The following is a 21,260-nucleotide window of genomic DNA, read 5'->3' as shown; positions in this document are numbered from 1 at the left end:
AGCTCTGCAGATATCCTCAGAAAATCCTGAGTCATTGCTTTAATAGCCTGTACCAGTGCTTGTTTGTTGGATGTGCTTTCCGATTCGTTTGAATCCTCTCTGTTTATTTAGGGGGTGGGAGGGCAGCCTGGCTGTACTGCTGAGTCACATGCCAAGAGTCCTGCACCCTTAACGTTATTTTTTGGCCTTTTTTTACATTTTAAAATCTGCTTTATAAAACCTGGCAAGTCTCAAACGAGACCAAATTATTTTTCAGACCTCGTTTCACTTAGTATATCTCCCTAGATTATTTTATTAATGCAAAACAACATCGCCTTCCCCCTCCCCATACCACATCCCCCAATTATACAGGATTTCTCTGGGTAACAGCTCTGGCTGTCTTAGAACTCTTTGTAGACCAGACTGGTCTCTAACTCACAGATCTCCACCTGCCTCTGCCTCCTGATTGCTAGGATTAAAGGTGTGCACCACTACAGGACATTTTCATTGCGAAAACTTCTCAAGTTTGTATATGGAGAAGAAAAAAAGCACATCACCTCCTGGCCTCCTGAGTATCTTAAGCACATTTCAGAGCAGTGTTTTATCTCTAAATGCATCAGTAGACAGAAAGTGTGTATGTGAGTGTGTGTGTGTGTGTGTGTGTGTGTGTGTGTGTGTGTGTATAAGTATCATTATATAGCTATGGCAAGTTTGAAATTTACTGGCCTTGAACTAATAGCTTCTATCTGCTTCTGCCTCCTGAGTGCTGGAATCAAGGGTGTGTGTGAACCTCCATGCCTGGCAAACATTTTCTTTGACAGGGTCTAGGGAAATGGTTCAAATGTTAAAAGCTTCCAAAACCCAGGATTAGAAGAAACCTGTTTTCTTTATAAAGTAGCCAGTTTTGGACATTCTGCTGAGTAATAGTCAGCAGATTAAGAGCTGGAAGTCTGTCATTCCCCTGACACCAATAATTCTGATTCTAAAATCTTAGAGTAGAGGCTGTAGAGATGGCTCAGTGGTTCAGAGCACTTGTTTCTAACAGGTTCAATTCCCAACATTCACAGTCTTCCACAACTCCAGTTCCGGGGAATCTGATTTCCTTCTTCTAATGGCCCAGGTCCCCAGGCACACACATAACACACGCTTACCTACATATATATACACACACACATACATATACATATGCACACACATACATATACACATGCATTCACATGTATATACACATGTGCACACACATACACAGGCATACAGACACACACAAGCAAAACACTCATACACAAAAAATATAAAAAAAAAACGAAGCTATTTTATTTTGCCCATAAATCTACTTAAAAACAAGAGCATCAGTACTCCAGTAACAATAAAACTGTGGACCTTTAAGACTTTTCACAAGTCTTTTTAGCCATGCACTCAGCACATTCTGCTGAAGATGCAAAAATGAAAATTCTAGCAATGTGCAACTGTGGTAACAAAGGGAGGGGGTTGAATTAATTAAAACTTAGATATCTGGGAAGCCTGTGAGGGAGTGCACTGCTCAGTCTTTGCCAATACCTCAGGAGAGAGACTTTCAAGAGCTAGACCTGAGATTTCTAAAGAGGAGTGCAAGGGAGGAGTCTTGAGAAAAGACAGGCTGTGTGGCTTCTGAGAGAGGTGCACACTGCAGACAGGAGCAGAGCATGAGGCCGGCGCTGGGAGTGCAGAAGCAACCACAACCAACTGGTACGGCTGGGCGAAATGCAGTGATTACGGTGAAACCCACAGAAAGTATAAGCAGTCAGAAAGGAGCAAGCAGAGGCCCTTCCTCTGTACCTCTCTCCTCTAATGTCCCCTGGACAGGAGTTCAGCTAGCAGAGAACAGAAAATTTCAGTCTTGGTATCATACAGGCAAGTATCAAGTGACAGAGTTGAGACAATGGCTGCCATGCATTAAAAGGTGGACTTTAGCCAAGCGTGGTGGCTCACACTTGTAATTCCAGCTTCTGGAAGCCAAGATAGGGGGATATCATGTGTTTGAAGCCAGCAGGTTTCATGGTAATAGCCTCTTTTAAACAAAGCAAAAGGCCAAAACACAAGGTTTCAGGATCTACAGATCCATGGATGTTTTCTTATCAATGCACTGACAAGTATTCTTAGACGTGTGTGTGTGTGTGTGTGTGTGTGTGTGTGTGTGTGTGTGTGTGTGTATTGGTGTCACTCAGATTGCCACCCATACTTCTCTACTCTGCTTTAAGGCCAGGATTTTGCAAGTCATCTTTCTCTCTGGCCAGGCCCCTTTCAGTCTCCAGCAATGCAGGGTCTTAGAAGTATGGAAGGCAATAAGGAAAATGTGCCACATTGTTCTGGGCAGTGGGGACACAGAAGCAGTCACCTTGGCAGCACCCAACTCCAGTAGCAACTGCTGGTTGCACAGTAGCAGAGCAGTGTCCTCACACCCTCCCATTGACACCAGCAACACGAGAGCCTGGGCTTACGTTCTGAGGCTCAGAACGTCTCAATTCCACCCTTTTCCATTCCTGCAGCCCCTTCTGTGGTGCTCCAGAGTCCCCTTCCTCTTGCCTTCTCAGTTCTTTAGAGTACAGCAAACTAATTATGAATGGTTGGGTGCTAATCTAATTTCTGTCAGTGCCAAGCAGCATTTGACAAAGTCAGTCCCAAAAACCACTCAAATAATAAAAGTTTATGCTACGGTACAATTATAGTACAGGTTTATCTGGCTATAAAAACCACCATCTTTTTCAGGAGAGGCATTCTTAGGAACTTAGAACTTAAGAACAGGACAAAAATGCTGTTTGCAGCACTAGCGTTTTCAGGAAACAGACATGACTAGAGAAGAAAAGCTATGAAAGCCTGAAGAGTTACAATCAAGAAAAATAAAAACTAATCATCTTCACCTGCTTCACCTTCTTTCATATGGCTTAGCTGTAGATGAAGCTGCCTGGTATTTTAAAACTATGTCTTTTGTTATTTCTCCCTGTTCTCCAGCAAAAGATACTATTGTTAATGACCAACTGCAGGCTAACTTCTTAGGAAAAGGATCTGAAATTCACCAACCAGTATCTTTTCTCTAGATTTAAAGACTCCATGTTATCTGGTCTGTAGACTTGTCAGACTGAGGGCCAAGCACTTGCCAGTCTTGTTAATCGCAGGTGAAATGGTGATTAGCTTCCAGTGAAAGGCGTCTCCCTGTAATCATTTGGTATGAATGCTCCCCACAGGCTTAGGTTTTCAATATTTGGTTCCCCTCCGCTGCTGACCCTATTTTGGCAGGTGGGTCTAGCTGGAGAAAGTGGGTCACAGGACCCTAATCTGCCTGCTTCCTTTTTGAGATGAGCTTTCTCTGCCACATGTCCTCACCACTCTTATCTGCCTGGCAGGGACAAGTAACCAGAGACCAACCCTTTTTCGACTTTTAAGGTGTTCTACCAAGTATTTGGGTATTAAAAAACGTTTCGTTTATTTAAAGAATATAGGGACTGGCCTAAGAGATGAAACTTAGTTGCTTTATACAGATTTTGTGGCAAAGAGAAAACATTTACCCAGGATGAAGACTGCCCAGAATATAGGGCGCCCCCTGTCTCCTTAGCTCCTTTCCCTTCCTTCCCACCCTGCCCTCTTGCCCCTCCCTATAAAGCGGAGCCCCCAAAGATGGTCTTTGTATTAGTCATAGAATCACAAAAATGGGGTCAGATAGCTTGTTTCAAGAAGTATGTCTGGAAAATAGTTTTAAGTCATAACAGGGTTTATTAATAGCATACAATATCTTAGTTCTTATTGCTGTGAACCGACACCATGACCAATGTAAGTTTTATAAAGGACAACATTTAATTGGGGCTGGCTTACAGGTTCAGAGGTTCAATCCATTATCATCAAGGCAGGAACATGGCAGCATCCAGGCAGGCATGGTACAGGAGGAGCTGAGTTCTACATTTTCAACTGAAGGAAGCCAGGAAGAGACTCAGCATCCTAGGAGGTAGGAGCAGGGTCTCCAAGCCCACTCCACAGTGACACACTTCCTCCAACAAGGCCACACCTTCTAATAGTGCCACTCCCTGGGCCAAGCATATGCAAACCATCACACAGGGTTTATAAATCAGCATACAAAGACCAGTAATCTTCATATACACAAACAGTAAATTAGGAGAACCAAAGAGAAAGTCTTGCTTGTGTCAACCCTATAGAAGGACAAAATGCCTAATGGTAAATTTATTAAAAGATTTGCAAAACCTATGAGGAAAACACTGACCTTCTAAAGAGAATTAGTCATAAAATTATACGTAAGACAGAAAAATAATCAACACACACGGAGACACACACAACACTAAAACCTTCAGGGTTGGGGATTTAGCTTAGTGATAGAGTGCTTGCCTAGCAAGCACAAGGCCCTGGGTTTGTAAGGCCTCAGCTCCGGGCATGGGGTGGGGGTAGGGAACCTTCAAATCAGTGAATGAGCTCTTAAGTCACTTGGGAAACAGTAAAATATTATAGGTATACTTTACACCATACAATAAACTCTGTACTAGTCTGAAATTTAAATGTAGGGTTCACGAAGATGGCTTAAGTGATAAGAAGCAAAGCAGACGACTTCAGTTCATTCTGGGAGTCTCATGATAAAGGAGAGAACAGATCCTCCACATGTTCTATAGCATGAATGTATGCATGCATACAATTTACAGTTTTTTAAAATGAAAAACCATGGGTACTTTTATAACCTGGAAACATTTTTTTAAAAGTGATCAAATTCTACCAATAGTAAAATAAAAAGGCTGGCTATAAAATATAAAGTAATTTGCATGGGAGAGAAATAAAAATCTCATAAAAGGTAGAAAAAAAAAAAAAGAAAAAAAAATACTGTCAGAGGAATTCCAGAAGTCAGAAGTCTTACACAGTATCTTGGAGCATAAACTGACCGCCAGAGGCAACCCTCCCACAGTTGAGAGTGCTCCTTTAACAAGCCCTCCAACCTCCCTTGCACAAGCAGGGGCGTGCTCTTGTGTTTTAGCAGTAAAGATGGCAGCCTCAATGTTAGCAAGAATTCTGTGCCCTATTCTCCTACAATAAACAGGTTCAAACCTGTCATCCTAGGACATCTCAAAGACTCCTTCAAGTGCTCACGAACAAATTGGTGGGTCTATCCCTTTATTAGCCAGAGATTATCTAAGAGTTTATACCTCCATCAGCCTAAACTTGCCCAATTGTGTCTTTGGTAAACTATGTAGTGGGCTCAGACACAAGGAGGACTATTACTTAAAATAATTAAAAAAAAAAAAGAGTGGTCTAGAGACAGCTCAGTTCATGGTCTTACAGAGAACCCAAGTTCAGTTCCTAGCCCCATGCCCGATGACTCACAGCCTCTTATACTCCAGTTCTGGAGGATCCAGAGCCCTCTTCTGGACTCCTCAGACTCCTGCACTCACCTGTGCATATACCCACATAATTTAAAAGAAATCTAAATGTTAGAGAGAGAAGGCAGGACAGTAGGTAAGCCCGCCCACCATTACCCATCCGGGAGTGAGAGCTCAGTGACCGAGAGCATCTGCTGCTCTTCCAGAGGACCCGAGTTTGGCTCTAACCAGTCACACTGGCCCGAAACTCAAGCTCCAGTGACTCGAACTGCACAGGTGGTGCCCCCTACCCCCACGGGGGTCATTCACATAGACCAATATATAAATATTAAAAAATGGTATGTAAATGTCTGGAAAGCTAGGGTATTAGCTACTTTTCTGGTTGTAGAGAGAGTAATTTAAGGGAGTAAATTTACAGTTTGAAGGGATAAAATCCATCATGGTGGAGAAGCATGGACAATCACATTTCACGAAGTTAGAAAAGATCAGCTTGTCTTCTCCCTTTCCTTCTTTTATGGCCCCAGTCTGTGGAATGGTGCTACTCTCCCCACCTTCATTAACCTTGAAAGCCACAACATGCCCAGAGTGTATCTCCTATGTGACCCTAAGTTCTGTAGAGACGCTTGTATTAACCATGACAGTTACCTCTGCCCTAGTCATCCCATCTGGTGTAAATGAGAGAGGCTGTGGCCTAACAAGTGTTTCTAACACAGGCAGAATGGTGAGAGGAAACAAAAATGCTCAGACAAGAGATGACTTCCAAATCCTCTATGATATTCATGTAACTGAATGGTTCAAAAGCAAAAGACAAGAGAGCCTGACATACAAGATAGCCATGGCAAAACTACTGTGACATTTTACTTGGTCATAAGAATAGTTACTTTGGCTATATGAATTCAATAAAAATTTAAATCAGTAAGTTATGTGATGACAAATGTTTTTTAAAAAAGTTTATTATCTAAGATACAGCTATTTTATGCACATACATCTCAATGTAAGAATAGAGAAAGCATTAATCCATGAAAGGCCAAAAAAAAAAAAAAAAAAAAAAAAAAAAAAAAAAAAAAAAGAAAAGAAAAGGTAACAGAATACTTCTTCATGTACAAAACTCAAGCAACCGAATACTTGTTTCATGTTCTACTTATACTTCTGCTCTGACTTGTGCTTTGGGAACTTGGAAAAACTAGGATCTGTATCCACTTCACCTGCACTTCATCTTCTCATCTTGCTGCAAAAGAAAAGAAAAAGCAAGATTAGCAATAAAAATTCCAAGCTAATTTTTTCCCATTCTGACCATAAGGCTAAGTCAAGCTTCCCTAACTGGAAAAGCACCTCAGGCACGCTTCTGGTCCACTTCCCTTTTTGGGTTCCTGCTCATGTCTCTGGGCTGAGGTCCTTTCTCCATTCATGTTAGTCAAGAAGTGCATTAAGTTTCCTTTGGTTGTTAGTATTCATCAAGCTGGCTTGCTTGCTCGGGAAGAGGGCTGATCCACCCTCCTAGTACCCAGTGCTACAGGTGGCACTGAATTTCTTCTCTACACTGTGTGTGCATGCACATGCACATGTGTGTAAGGGGTGATAGTTTCTGGTTGAAATGTACACACATAGTCTCAAACTGAAAAGGCAGAAAGGCTAGCTGGAAAGCAGGGTCCCTTCTCTGCTGACACTCATCTCCAGAGCCATGACAACACCATTTTGAGTAACTGGACTTGATAAAAAATGTTAAATACAAAGCACAATATCCTTTCATTACAAATTACGAATGATGACAACCAGCTGTCAGTGTTGGAAACAGAACACTTTAGGAGTGTCTATTTCAAATAGAACTCCCACACCTGAGGCCTGGAATACAAGAATCATAGGAAGATAAAACAAAGATATTTTTAAAAATCTTTAAGTTGCAAAGCATTGAATATGAAAAGATATTTAATAGTAAAATCCTTAATCGATAATGATTATGTAATCATGTCTTTAAATTAAAGTGCTATTATCTTTATGAAACAAAGACTTGGTAGAAAAGAATTCCATGGGCACACAGCAACACATAGATTTCCCTGCAGCACAGTTAGGATAAGAAACATCAGGCAGGGAAAACTAAGAGACAAGGACAGAGTGAACCTAGAGATATTACCACCAGATAATGCAACAGTGCCCAGAAAGTATTACTCACCCACCACTGGCACAAATTAAATACATGGCAATGCACTGTGTTTGGGGTATGTGTGCTCCATGACAGTGTGGATGGGAATGCACATCAGTACAACCAAGAGAAGCAATAATGTCTGATCTCAGGGGATTATGAAATCATCTAATCCACAGCAGAGAGAATTATATATAAATCCAGCTGGTAAAATGGTTTTAACAGGGAGCTGCAGAGATGGCTCAGTGGTTAAGAGCACTGGCTGTTCTTCCAGAGGTCCTGAGTTCAATTCCCAACAACCACATGGTGGCTCACAACCATCTGTAATGGGATCTGATGCCCTCTTCTGGCCTGCAGGCATACATGCAGGCAGAATGCTATATATAATAAATAAATCTTTAAAAAAATAATTAAAAAAGGTTTTGACGGGGATATGGAAAAATCTGAAATTATGTACTAGAATTGAACAAACAAGTAAATACTTTCAGATAGTGAAAACTAGGCTTCTTACTAATTGAGAAATTACAAATTAAGCGAAGGGGAAATGCTAAAAAGAACCCTGCAATATTAAATTAAAACTAGCAGTATTAGACTAGATCTAATGCATCATGATTTTTATTATATACATAATACATATAGAAATATAAAAGTGTATGTCTATGTGGGTGTTATGTACCAGTTTCCTCCAGGATTAAAACATTCTACCCTCAGGAAGCTCCTTAAGCAGTAGGCAAACAACTCAAAATAGCTCCAGAAGTCCCTGAAACTGACCAGATTCTCTAGATTGAGCAATGAAAGTTGAGAGTTCTGCTAAGAGCTTCCAAGACTCTTAGACAAGCCAAACTTCAAAGAAGACTCTGAGGTCAGACCAGCTGCCCGGATGAAGTAGAAACTAGCTGAATTATCTAGAAGAGGTTTAGACCAACTGAGACATCTGGAAAGGACACTCCCCAGCCTGTTGTGCTGCTTGTGGGATGTGCCCATGTTTTCCAGCTTTTGTGAGATATCACCCATGTTAGGGTGGGCTTTGGTGATACAGTTGTCTTTAAGCCACTCCGGCTCCAGTAAGTAACCTCTCAGCCATACTCCTGTAAGTAACTCCAATAAAACTCACTGGTAAGTAAGTTGAACTTTGTCCTATGGTGGGTTTTCTATCTGGTGTGGGTATATGTATGGGTTTTTCCTCCCAGGAAAGTTTTGCCACACGACAGTGTGAAACTAGGATATATACATACATATGGATATGCATATATACATATATATATATACACATACATACATATACATATATATATATATATCCTAGTGCTCTCTGAGAGGCGCCCAAACATAATCCCTGTGGTATACAGATTATAACAAGAACACTACTGTGGGATGATGTCACAGGTGAGGCAGGTACAAGATAGAAAGAAGCCTGTAATTGGACGAGAAGGCAGGATGGGCGGGAGAAAAGTCTGAAGGAAGAGAAAGAGACTGGAACGGAAAGGAGGAAGAGTGAGGAGGGACAGAGAGAGAGAAGCCATGGCAGGACAATACGCTGTACCTTTACAGGTTGTTACAAATGTTCTTAAGGGATTGGTGTGTATTGGGCTTTGTATGTTTAGGTGGGCAATTATATCTTATCAACTGGGCCAAAGGATATTGTGTTGTGTGTTTTTTCAGGAAGTGATTTAGGTATAAGAAAGTGTGCGGCGGCTAGTCTGGGACACCACAGATTTGGGATGTGTGTTTCTGGTATGGAAACCTGCCTTGGGAACTAGATAGTAGAGAGACTGCTACCAGGCTCAGAGAGAGGCCTTTGGCAGTGTGGTATGGGATGGAGCAGAGCGGGTGAGAGGCTTTGCTGACTGAGAATTAAGATGTCCATCTTGGGGCACTGTGGTGCTGGACCTCGCAGGGCTAAAAGACAAGCATATTTTTTTTTTTATTTTTTTATATTTTTACAACAACACACTACCCACAATCCCGATCTACTGGCATTCATGTCTTTATATAAGTCCTTCCAGGTGATTATAAGCAGGAACGGTGATTTGAGTCTAACAAAGTGACAAGGGTGAGAGGCCACCTGACTTTTGAGAGCACATTTCACTATAATACTATCTCACTAAAGGGTTTTGCTGTAGAGTCTTTCCATAGCTGGCTTTGAGCAAGTGGCCTTGTTGGGAGGGAAGCACATGTAGCATGGAGGTGAAAACAATCCACAGCCAATAGCAAGATGCTTCTACCCTCATGAGGAGATTGTACCAATAGTGTCTGTGATCAGAACCTCCAGCTAAGAACTCTATGGCACTCTGATCACAGTATTAAGAGACCTACCCTGAACACCAATTAAGCCATGCCTACATTCTGAAAAAGAATAAATGGGTACTATGTTCTAAGCTACCAGATTTATGATAATACTATGTAGCAATAAATAGGCAGTACTATAACGTCAGCCATGAGCATATGTAAGACACAGAATCTGGCTGCTAAACACAATTTTACAATCAAGAAAATCAGAATTCCTAAGAAGTATCTGATTCCAGGGTCAGGACAGAAAAAGTACAAACCTGAACACCTGTGGTGTCAGAACGTAATGAAATGGTCAAGAGCATGAAGTCTTGTTAGAGGAAATCAGAAGCTATTCTGAAGGGGCTCCTGATACCAAAGGTGGAATCACTTGAATAACGAAGTAAAGATGGACAATACTGGATTTCAAGGAGACTATAATGTGGGGCTATTAACTCATAGAAGTATTTCCTCACAGAAGCAGAATGTCAGGAATGGTCTCACACATCACACTGGCATCGGTTTCAAGCAAAATCTACTAATAAATATTAAAATTAAACAAAATTTTGACATACAGGATGTCAAAGATTCAAAGGCTCTCCCCTAATCCTTAAGGAAAAGATAAAAATTTCACACTGCAGAAACCCAGCAGATTTCAACAATAGCTAAGAGATCAAGGTTAGCTCTGTCATGGTAAAGGAACAGACTAGCATAATAAATCCTTGATACGATGTTAGGACATCTTTCATGTGGAATTCACTTAAAATTCATAATTACAATATGATCATAAAAAAAGTAAAAAAATCCCCAAATCTCAATTTGTGGATATTCTACAAAATAATTGACTGGTAATCTTCAGGATGCCATGAGAGAAAGAAGAGTAGGAAATGACACAGGTACGATGAGGTTAAAGAAAAGCAAAAGCTAAACATAACATAGGGCTCTACTTAGTACTCTAAAGCAGAAAACACCCATTAGTGATATACAGTTGGCCAGTTAGAAGAAAACAATGTAAACAGTCATTGGAGTGATTTTATGGCAATTAAAAAAATGTGAATACATTATTCATTAAAAGACATAAGAATTTATTGATAGCTTTGTGGACTAGAGCCTTATGCATGCAGAACAAACTACACCTTGAGCTATAATATAAACCAGTTCTACCTAATCCTAACGTGGCAAACTGTTAAGAAATGTGTGTGTGTGAGTACAGGCCAAATGTCAATGTCAAAATGTCTTCCTCAATTGATTCTCTTTGAGATAGGCTCTCTCACTGAATGGAACTTTCAGATCTGGCTAGACTGGCTGACCAGCAAGCTCCAGGGTGTCTCTCCCTTCCCAGTGGTGGGTTGACAGGAACATGCTGCTGTACCTGCATGACTTATGGGTCTGCACTCAGGGCCTCATGCTTGTTCAAGCACTTTACCGATGAAGCTACCTCCCCAGCACCAGAAAATGTTATTCTTTAAAAGTACATATAGAAGTCTTTTATGAATGAAATCACTCAGTATTAGAGATTTGCTTTAAAAGTACAACAGCTGGGGCTGGAGAGATGGCTCAGCGGTTAAGAGCACCCGACTGCTCTTCCAGAGATCCTGAGTTCAATTCCCAGCAACCACATGGTGGCTCACAACCATCTGTAAAGAGATCCGATGCCCTCTTCTGGTGTGTCTGAAGACAGCTACAGTGTACTTGTATATAATAAATGAATAAATCTTAAAAAAGAAAAGATTAAAAAAAAAAAAAAGTACAACAGCTGAATCAGATACAGCACAATGCTGGTCATTATAGAACTCCAGGAATGGGTAAACTGGGAGAGGGCTCAGAGTCTTCTTTACTACTATATATCTGCAGTTAGGAAAAAATCTTTTTAACTGTTATTCTTTGGGATCAAAGGAAATATAAAGCACACTGACTTCTAGGGAGCAACACAGGAAATAAACATGATAGCTATGAAAACACTGGTTGGTAAATTGTATTCAACAAATTTAAAAAAATTATAGCTACCAATCATTTCTACCAAGTTCGTACCACGTGACTGATTCATATGAGTCAGTGATATTCAGGAGTGTTCAAATACTAATCCAGGCAAACCGTTCCTCAGAAGCACATTACCAATACTGTAACACTTGCCTTCTAAGGCTTGGTTCGGTCAGGTTGAGAGGGGTGCACTGTCTTTTCCTCCTCATCTGGTGTGAAGAGTGCCTTTCTGACTCATTTTCAGGGTTAGCAGTGTTACTAGAAACAGAACTGTTATCCACCAAGACCAGGGATGTTCTGCTACCTAAAAAGAACATTTTCACAAATATTTGTACAAGCATATGTAAAGATATAAAAATAAGTATGAGGTCAATACAGTTTACCATTCAAAGAGATCAAATTTTAAAACTTAAAAAATTAATTTTGAGAGCAAAAGGAGCTAAAAAATATAAAATAAACCAATTGCAAGGCATTACTTAGGGTTTTCATTGCTGTGGCAAATGAAGACTGCGATCATAAGCAACTTGGGAGAGGAAAGGGTTTTCTTCACTCCCAGTTCCACAGCCCAGTCTGTCACTGAAGGAAATCAAGGCAGAAACTTGGAGGCAGGAGCTGATGCAGAGGCCATGCCGAGTGCTGCTGACGGACTTGCTGTTTCCCATGGCTTGCTCAGTCTGCTTTCTTATAGAATCCAGGATCAACAGCTAAAGGATGGCTCCACTCACAGTGGGCTGTGCCCTCCTACACCAATGGCTAATCTGGAAAGTGCATTACAGATTTGCCTACAAGAGGCATTTTCCCAACTGAAAGTCCTTCACTGCAATTGCTAACTAAAATGTTTTGCCTCTGAAATCACAAAAGCTCTTTATGGCTCAACTCTTCATATACCCACACCAATCTCTGCACACTCATTCAAAACTCATTCACTGAGATCTGGTTGCTCAGTGTGTGGAAGTCACCATGAGGAGTTATTCCTCTAACATACCTACTACCCAGACTCTTGGAATTCTTCTGCTTTGGGTCCCTTTTATCTAGACTAGGCTTAGCCTCAAAATTCTAGTGATCTATAGACACACTGAAATACTGGCATCAAGTAGAAAAACTTCAACATAAGAATGTCTAATGTTATAAAATCTCTAATGACAAATATGATTATAAAATATGATTTCAAGAATGTGTTTAAAAATTCATAGACTCGGGTTGGGGATTTAGCTCAGTGGTGGAGCGCTTGCCTAGGAAGCGCAAGGCCCTGGGTTCGGTCCCCAGCTCCGAAAAAAAAAAAAAAATTCATAGACTCAAGTCCGTCTACATATGGTAAATAGTGAATGCCATATTTTTGGGCTTTTTCCTCTGATTTACTTGATTGTTCATAACACCTATTATTTTAATAATAGTTAATCAAAAGTAAACACTAATGCTAAAAATCGTGCTTATTCATTAGTCTAAAATGTTACTTACTTGCTTTCTTTGCAATTTCCTCTAATCAAAATTTCTCATTCTACATCCTTAGCTTAGTGTCTGCTTTTAAAACAATTTACCACATACTGTCCCTGTTAACCTTTACATTATCTGATCCATTACATGTAAGCTGCTAGACTGAACCCCCCACTCTTATAAAACATGTCTTTGGTAGAATAAATTCAATACAATTCCCTGTACAACATTTGATTTCCTCCAAACACATGAAGAGAGACCTTAGCTGCCTAAAACCATTATTAGATGACTTTATAGTAAAGGCTAACTCAAGTTTTATATTTCAAATGCACAAGATAATCTGTTACCTTCTCAATGTACAAACTCTCATGTCTGTTTCTATAGATGATGATATCCATACTATTTCAAAATTTTCACCAAAAAAAAAAAAAAAAAAAAAAGCCAGTTTTAACAGAATACACACCACTGATTAAGTGAGAAGAATACAATTCTAAACCTTTGGCCTACCTGGTCTTGACTTCTGTGTCCTGCGGTGGGATGTAGGAGTGCCTTCCTTTAACTTTTCATGGGCACCATCACCTACTGGAAAGATGCATGTACTGTCCAGGGAAGAACTTTCTTCTAGCATCAGGGGTTTACTAGAAAAAGTACTCAAAGGCACAGAACTCTCACACATACTGCCCAAGGAAGAATTCTTTATGTTAGATGAACATATCTCAGATAAAGGTTTCAACACCTTTGAGCGAAAGTCTGGCTTACTCTTGGCAATTTTCTCATTCTCCAAATAGTTCTCCTTCTCAGTCTGTTGGAAGTAAACTGCCGTAATGCCATCAGTGTTTGGTGTTCTCTCCACTGCTCCACGGGTATCAGAGGATCTTAGAGGGGTCTTTCTTTTCTTTGACTTGGATGTCACTTTACTACCTGTCTGGGCTGGGTGGCTTCCTTCTCTTACCACACTCAGAGAGAAGGCGTCTCCCAGTGTACTCACAGTGCTTGGTTTCTGCTTCTTTGGCAGGTTAGTCTGCTCTCCAGGGCCAGAATCTGCTTCATTTGGACCGTGTTTTAAGCCAGAGTCCAAGGTGACGGACTCCTGTGAAGAACCTGTTAACTGCAAAATACACCTGTTCTTATCTCCTGTCAAACTGTTCCCTGCTTTACATGATACCTTTTTCCTTGGTTTCTTAACTAGTGAGCAAAGATCTGGAGTCAGATCATGATTTTCCTCTTCGTTACTGGTTTTTTTCCCAAAGTCACAACTCATAACATCTTGGCAATGTTTGAGCGAGCTTTTAAAGGCATTCCCATCTTCATTAATAGTCTCATATATTTGGTTCATTTCAGAAATGATTTTTGATATACTAACCTTCTGACGGAGCTCCTTATTTAATGGGTCATGTGCACTTCCTTCATCATTTTTATGTATCTGGTTGATTTTAGAAATTATTTCTGTCTTTCGCTTCACCTTTTGTCTAAGCTTCTTATCTACCTTTGAGTCAGCTTGACAAGCAGGTGGCATATTAGGGTCATGTCTTTTCAACCCCAACAACGGTTCAGCCTTAAAATCACATGACTTCACACTATCTTTGTTATAAAAAGCAGGCTTATCAAACTCGCTTACGTCTTTCAAGGTTCCAGGGATCTCTTTATCCTTTTGTAGCAAGAAAGACTCATCCTTTTCTGAACAAAGGACATCTCTGTCATTACTAAAACAATTCACTTCAGAAATTACTTCTGTCTTGCGACTTAGCTTCTGTCTAGGGATTTTGCTAATTTGGGACTTATTCTGACCAGGGTATATACTAGTGATTTGCTTGTGCAGATCCAGAACATTCTGGGTGTTACAGTCATGTAAGCTTCCACTGTCTCTTGTGTAAAGAGGTGTTTCAAATTCTTTTGAAGCTTCTAGGTTTCCACTGGTGGTTTCTTTATTTGCTTGGGTTTGGAAGGGAAAGTTGCCTTTTTCTAGGACGTGAATATCTTTATCATTATCCTCATTTATTTGGTTTGTAATAGAAATTATTTTGGTTCTTCGATTTATTTTCTGCTTAGTCTTATTTATTTTTGTTTGATTTTGCTGAGCATTGACATTCTTTTTCAAGTCCAAAATTGTTTGAGTTTCATGGTCACATACATTTTCATTATCTTTGATGGAAAGATGAGCTATATGAAATTCATTTGCATCTTCTAGGTTTTCAGAAATGTTCTCTTTATTGTCTTGGTTTGGCAGTAAGTTATCTTTTTCTGATGTTTGAATCACAAATGTCTGCCGAGAAGGCTTACTTAAATCACAGTGTAGGGTGTTCTGATACGGATCAAATTTACCATCTTGAAGGAATTTGACTGAACATCTGGAGAAAGGGTTTGTTTCCTCCTGCTCATCTGTCGTATACGTTTGCCTCCTCCTTTGATTTTGAACGTTCTCCTGATCTGAGCTCTTCTGGAAGGTTATTTCCTTCTGCATGTTTACCTGAGATGGCTGTTCACTATTGGAAATACAGTTTGGATCTTCTGAATCCCCTCTGCCATCTAGGACACCAGAGCCTCTCTCTGGTCTGTTTTCAGTCTTTCCCTCAGCACCTTCCGAACTAGCTTTACATTTTCTCTTTGATCTTTCTTTCTTCCTATCAGAGCTTGGACCTTTCACTTTTCTGAAAGTCTCCTTTCTACAATCTGCCTTTTTCTTATTTTGACTTTTATTGCTTTTTGAAATTGTTACAATCTTGCCTATGTCAGTAGCAGTTAACTCCATGTCAGCGTCTTCATACACAGTTTTCTGCAAGTGAAAGGTATCAGTGTTCTTCTGTACTTGTTCCATGCACTTTACATTAGGACCACTGGAAGACTCAGAAGGTAAGTCAGGAAAACACTCTGTATTTCTTTGCACGTTATTACTGGTTTCATTAGTACAACCATTTATCTCATTATTCCAATTTGATCCTGGACTTGAAATTGATTGGTGATCTAAATCTGCCACATGCAGAATGTCTGCAGCTGAAGACACACACTTCTTCCTCTTAGTCACATTACCAAGTGACAATTTTTCCTTTATGGGGCTGGGAGACGGAGCATCTTTCATCTTACTCAGAAAACTCTTAGGACTTTGATCTGAGTGGTAATGGCTCTCTACAAAATAAAGAAAAGGAAAATAAGTAATAATCTACAGTAAACAAAGCAGATACTTAGCTGATTCACAGAGAGGACTTCTGACAATCTGTTCTTTTCAGACCCTTATATTATTCAGAATTCATGCTGATAAAAATCCATTAGACTAACTAGAGTGCTCACAGGTCACATTTTACACCTGAATCCATGGGAAATGCATACTACTGAGTATTCATCCAGCCTCGGCCCCAAGATTAGAATGGGTGTACACAGTCATGGAGCCAGCAATTCCTACTTCTAGGGCTCAAGGAGACCATGAACTCAAATAACAGCAGCAACTCTGGTAGGGAGGATGCCTAAGACTGTGGCAAGGAAAACTAAAATGCTCTCAACCTAACAAGTGGAGTTCTATATTCTAGTCAGCTAATATTTAACAAGTACGTAAGCACCGCAGATTATCAATTAGGAAGACCATGTAATGAAATTAAGTATCATCATGTTCTCTTACTAAGTCACTACTCAAGTTCATTAGCACTATGACAGTTTCATTTCTGTTGCTCTGATAAAACAAAGACAATAGCACCGTAAAGGAGAATTTATTTGGGTCACAGTCCATCATTGCAAGGAAGTCAAAGTGGCAGGAACTTGAAGCAGACAGCCACATCCAGAGTCATGAGAAGAGAGCAATGAATGATGCAAGCTTGTACTCAGCTTGCCTTCTCTGCTTTTAAACAGTTAAGGATCTCCTGCCAAGGAAATGATACCACCCACAGTAGGCAAGTCTTTCCAACTCAGTAAAATCAAGATGATCCTCCACAGATATGCCCACAGGCAAACCTGATCTAGACCATCTCTCATTGAGATTCTCTTTCCAGATGACTCTAGACTATGTCAGCTTGATAATCCAAACTAACCATCATAATCAATAATTGGTTATGAACTTGAAAAAATCGGCACTATATCCATCTAGATGAACATTTTTCATATCCATGAAAAGGAGAAGATGAAACTAAATGAATGTAATGAGAGTTCGAAATGACAAGCTAAGCAAAATGGAAAGCTTGGTCTTGCTCATTTCTGAAGACTGCTGCTAAACAAACAGTATTGGGGGCCATGGATCTGACAACTGCCAGCGTATTTACTTCAAGTTGAAATTTTCACCAATAGTTTTAAATGGTAGAAGTTAGCAAGTACAAGTTAGCAATACAAGAGACCTACATAACTGATAAGCTGTTTAGACACTGTTGCCCTTAAGAAAAGCTACATAAAGCTTTAAAATCAATCTTACCATTAGGAAGTACATCAACACTTGAAGTATATTCTGAATGACCTGATTCACATGTTTTCTGATTATCTTCTTGAGGAAGGAATACTTCCAAATTACACTGATGTAAGGATAAAGACTGTCTTGATACAGAAGAGGTACTATCAGGTGATGTCTTTGATACAGTTCTGTTGTTACATTTTGTTTTCCATTTATCATCATCACCATCATCATCATCATCATCATTTTCTGAAGTTATTAGAACTCTAAAGGCAAGTGAGAATAAAGTAAGAAATTCTGTGTTTTACAAAAATTACATAGGAAGAAAAAAAAATCACTATACTTGTGCCAATAACCTGACTATTTAGAAAAAATAATGGATGAATTTTTGAAGAAAAAGTAAAAAATTGATATGTAGAACCTAAGGATTATTATTAAAGAAATGGGATAGAGACTGGAGAGATGGCTTAGCAGTTAAGAGCATGCACTACTCTTCCTGAGGACCTGAGTTTGGTTCTACCGCCCATACCCACAGTAGCTTGTAACTACTTTTAACTTCAGCTCTGGGAGGATCAGCCTCAAGTCTCCATGACCATCTGCACTCACACACATGCACACACACACAATTAAAAATAATAAAAATTTAAAGAGAAATGGCATACTCTCAAAACCTCTCTACAAGAAAGCTATAGGATAAGGTAACTTTTTAAAGCTCTTATAGAAAAGTAATACCACTTCGTAATATGCTTCCTGAACTAGAACTGAAGTCAGCACAACTGAATTACCTAAACCTGAAAAATAACTGCAACAAAAGAAAATTAATAATTTTTATTATAACACATATGCAAAACACCTTTAAAGCAACAATAATGATTTTGTGATGCAGAGAAGGAATTTAAAAACAGATTACAGAGAGGAACAGCTCGGCAGGTAAGAGGTTTGCCCTGGAATGCCTGATGACCAGAGTTCAATCCCAGAACACATGGAAAAGTGGAAATAGACTCCACCAAGTTGTTCTCTGACCTTCACAGACATGCCAGGTATTTGCACCCCCATATATACATCATGTGTACACAGCCCACATACACATCATATGTGCCATACACCCACTAATAGTAATCAACCAATTCATTGTATTTTATTATGAGTAGAAAAACTTCATTATACTAATAAAGGAGTATCTTTTCAACAGCAACAAAGAAGTACATGATTAATTCAATAGCTATTCACAAAGAAACTCTCAGCAATGAGCTTTTAAGTTTTCTTTTTTCTGAGACAGTCTTATTGTGCAGAGCAGCTCACATTAATTTGACTCAATAATTTGACACTTTAGGTGAAAAATGAGAAATAGAAGGATTCTTTAAAGAAAAGTTAAAAACCTGACCAAGAAATAGGAAATCTGAATGCCCTCATTTTTTTTTTTTTTTTTTTTTTGGTTCTTTTTTTCGGAGCTGGGGACCGAACCCAGGGCCTTGTGCTTCCTAGGTAAGCGCTCTACCACTGAGCTAAATCCCCAGCCCCTATGCCCTCATTTTTAATAAGAGAAATGGGATGTTATCAAAAAGTTTTTGACAAAAAAACAAAACAAAACAAAAAAACCAAAAAAACAAACAAACAAAAAAAAAACTATAGGCTTAGGGCCAGTGAGATGGTCCAATAGGTAAAAGTAGTTGCCATACAAGTCTGAGGACCTGAATTTGATCCCTAGAACCTACAGTGGAAGGAAAGAAATGACCATGAAAGTTGTCCTCTGACCTCTGTACAAGTTCTGTGGCATACATGCATCTGTACTCACACCCACCCACTATAAATATGCATACACATTCACATACTACACACATGCACACACAATAATAAAGAATGAATGAATGGAAACAAACAAACTGTGGGCTTAGGTAATTTCTCCCAAGCTTTCAGTTTGCTTTGAACTTGTGATATTTTGTCTCATCCTGGAACTTTATTAATCTGATAAGACCTAGAAAATCCAAGTGTTCACATCATACCTAACAATGGAAGCACAAAGAATGCCTGTTGTGATGACTTTCCAACTTTGAACAAGTAGCTACTGCAATGAAGTAAGAAAAAGTAAAAGGTAAATGGCTTGCAAAGGGGAAAGAAAACAGTTCTTACAAACAACGAAAGTATTATCACAGAAAATTCAAAGAGATAGTCCCAACAAACTGTTAGAATTAACAAGCTTACTAGAAAACAAGGCCAGTATCTAAAAATTAATTGTATTTTTGCAAGCTAGAACCAAGACGAAAACATAGTTTAAGAAACAAGTGCACCACGTGAGCACATGCCTGTAATCCCAGCATCCCGGCAGTAGAGGCAGAGGAACAGTGATTCAAGGGCAGCCTCAGCTATTTGAAATCTTGGCTCAAACAATCAAAACAAAGGAATTCATTCAGCACAACACTAAAATATCAAGCAAGTAGGAAAGAACTCAGCATATGGAGTAACTTTGTATAAAAAACCCTATAAAACATAGAAGAAAACACGTAATAGCTAAGTAGACTAGACCAAGTGATACAGTATGCTTATAGATGAAACTATTATATAAACTTTCTACTTTCCTCAAACTGAACAAATTCTCAGTTGTTTATTAATATAATCTCAGATGTTCGATTTCACCAATAAAGACTTGGGAGCCAGATGCTGAGGTAAAAGCCTGACAGCTAAGAGAGGCAGAGAGAGCACCCAGCTGATCTTCCTCCTCAGCTGATGTCCCACTCTATCTAAAAACCCTTCAAATTAAATGTCTCTCCTACTTCCTGTCTGCCTCTCCATCTGTCCTCTTGACTTCCTTTACTCTCTATGGTTTTTCCAATGTTCACTCCCTGCCAACTGGTTGCTTGTTCTACCACCTGACCTATGTTGACTTTGTACAATCCTGGTCACAATAAACAGAAAGTTCTTGATGTGTGTGTTAGGGCTGAGCCACAGCACAACTAGAAACAGGTTTTTCCAGTAAATAAAACAATCTCAAGGTGTGACCAAATTATCCTGTAATGCCTAATAAATGTTCCACTATCCCTTTGTGTGTGTGTGTGTGTGTTGGGAGGGGTGCAAATTGTTAAACTACTTATGAAATGCAAAGGACCAAAACAGTCATAGTGATATTGAGAAATGAAAGAATGAATAAAGTAAAGGACACTGACTGAAACGAGACTTAGGTGAAAACTAATAGTTTAGGCAGCATGGTGGTGACAAGACTCACGTATAAGAACAGTGAAATGAGTTCAGAAACAGCCTCCTCCATATCCATCCAGTCAGTTCATTATGATACAGATGAAACCGCCATTAGGTAAGGGAAGGATAGTGTTTTCAATAAATGGTGCAAAGCCAATGAAATTTCCACACTAAAAAACAAAACAATAACAACTCTGATCCTTTGTTATAGTTTCTATAAGCTTGGCTCAGTGAGAGGCACTATGAGAAGGTGGGGCCTTGTTGGAGTAGGTGTGTCACTGAGGGTGTGGACTTTAAGACCCTTGTCCTAGCAGCCTGGATGCCAATCTTCTAGCAGCCTTCAGATTAAGATGTAGAACTCTCAGCGACTTCTGCCCCATGCCTGCCTGGATGCTGCCATGCACCTTGATGATATGGACTGAACCATAGGACCTGTAAGCCAGCCTCAATTAAATGTTATCCTTACAAGAATTGCCTTGGTCACAGTGTCTGTTCAAGCAGCAAACCCTAAAACACCCTTCCCTCACATAATACCCAAAAAATCTAAGTAGGC

The 21,260-nt window shown here is 39.6% G+C and overlaps 2 protein-coding genes across 4 annotated transcripts in view; one reads left to right on the top strand and one right to left on the bottom strand.

The window, feature by feature from the left end:
- Window positions 1-6,251: 6,251 nt before the first annotated feature.
- The window catches only part of Sgo2 (shugoshin 2), a 35,357-nt gene continuing 20,348 nt past the window's right edge, over window positions 6,252-21,260 (bottom strand). For 2 of the 3 annotated variants that reach the window (XM_063267192.1, XM_063267191.1), the window contains 3 exons: window positions 17,540-17,781; window positions 13,657-16,272; window positions 6,263-12,019 (listed from right to left, as the gene is read on the bottom strand). In XM_063267192.1, the coding sequence (XP_063123262.1) occupies window positions 11,847-12,019; window positions 13,657-16,272; window positions 17,540-17,781 (3,031 nt within the window). In that variant the 3' untranslated portion in view covers window positions 6,263-11,846. 3 annotated transcript variants of the gene reach the window in all.
- The window catches only part of Kctd18 (potassium channel tetramerization domain containing 18), a 64,630-nt gene continuing 55,991 nt past the window's right edge, over window positions 12,622-21,260 (top strand). The window contains exons 1-2 of the mRNA NM_001106914.1: window positions 12,622-15,999; window positions 17,615-17,688. The gene's annotated coding sequence lies outside the window, so the exon portion shown is untranslated. The remainder of the gene's footprint in view (window positions 16,000-17,614; window positions 17,689-21,260) is intronic.

The sequence above is a fragment of the Rattus norvegicus genome, chromosome 9 (assembly GCF_036323735.1).
Source record: "Rattus norvegicus strain BN/NHsdMcwi chromosome 9, GRCr8, whole genome shotgun sequence".
In the NCBI taxonomy this organism is placed as follows: Eukaryota; Metazoa; Chordata; class Mammalia; order Rodentia; family Muridae; genus Rattus; species Rattus norvegicus.
Note: the sequence above shows the minus strand (reverse complement) of the source record. Positions and strands in the feature narration are given on the sequence as shown.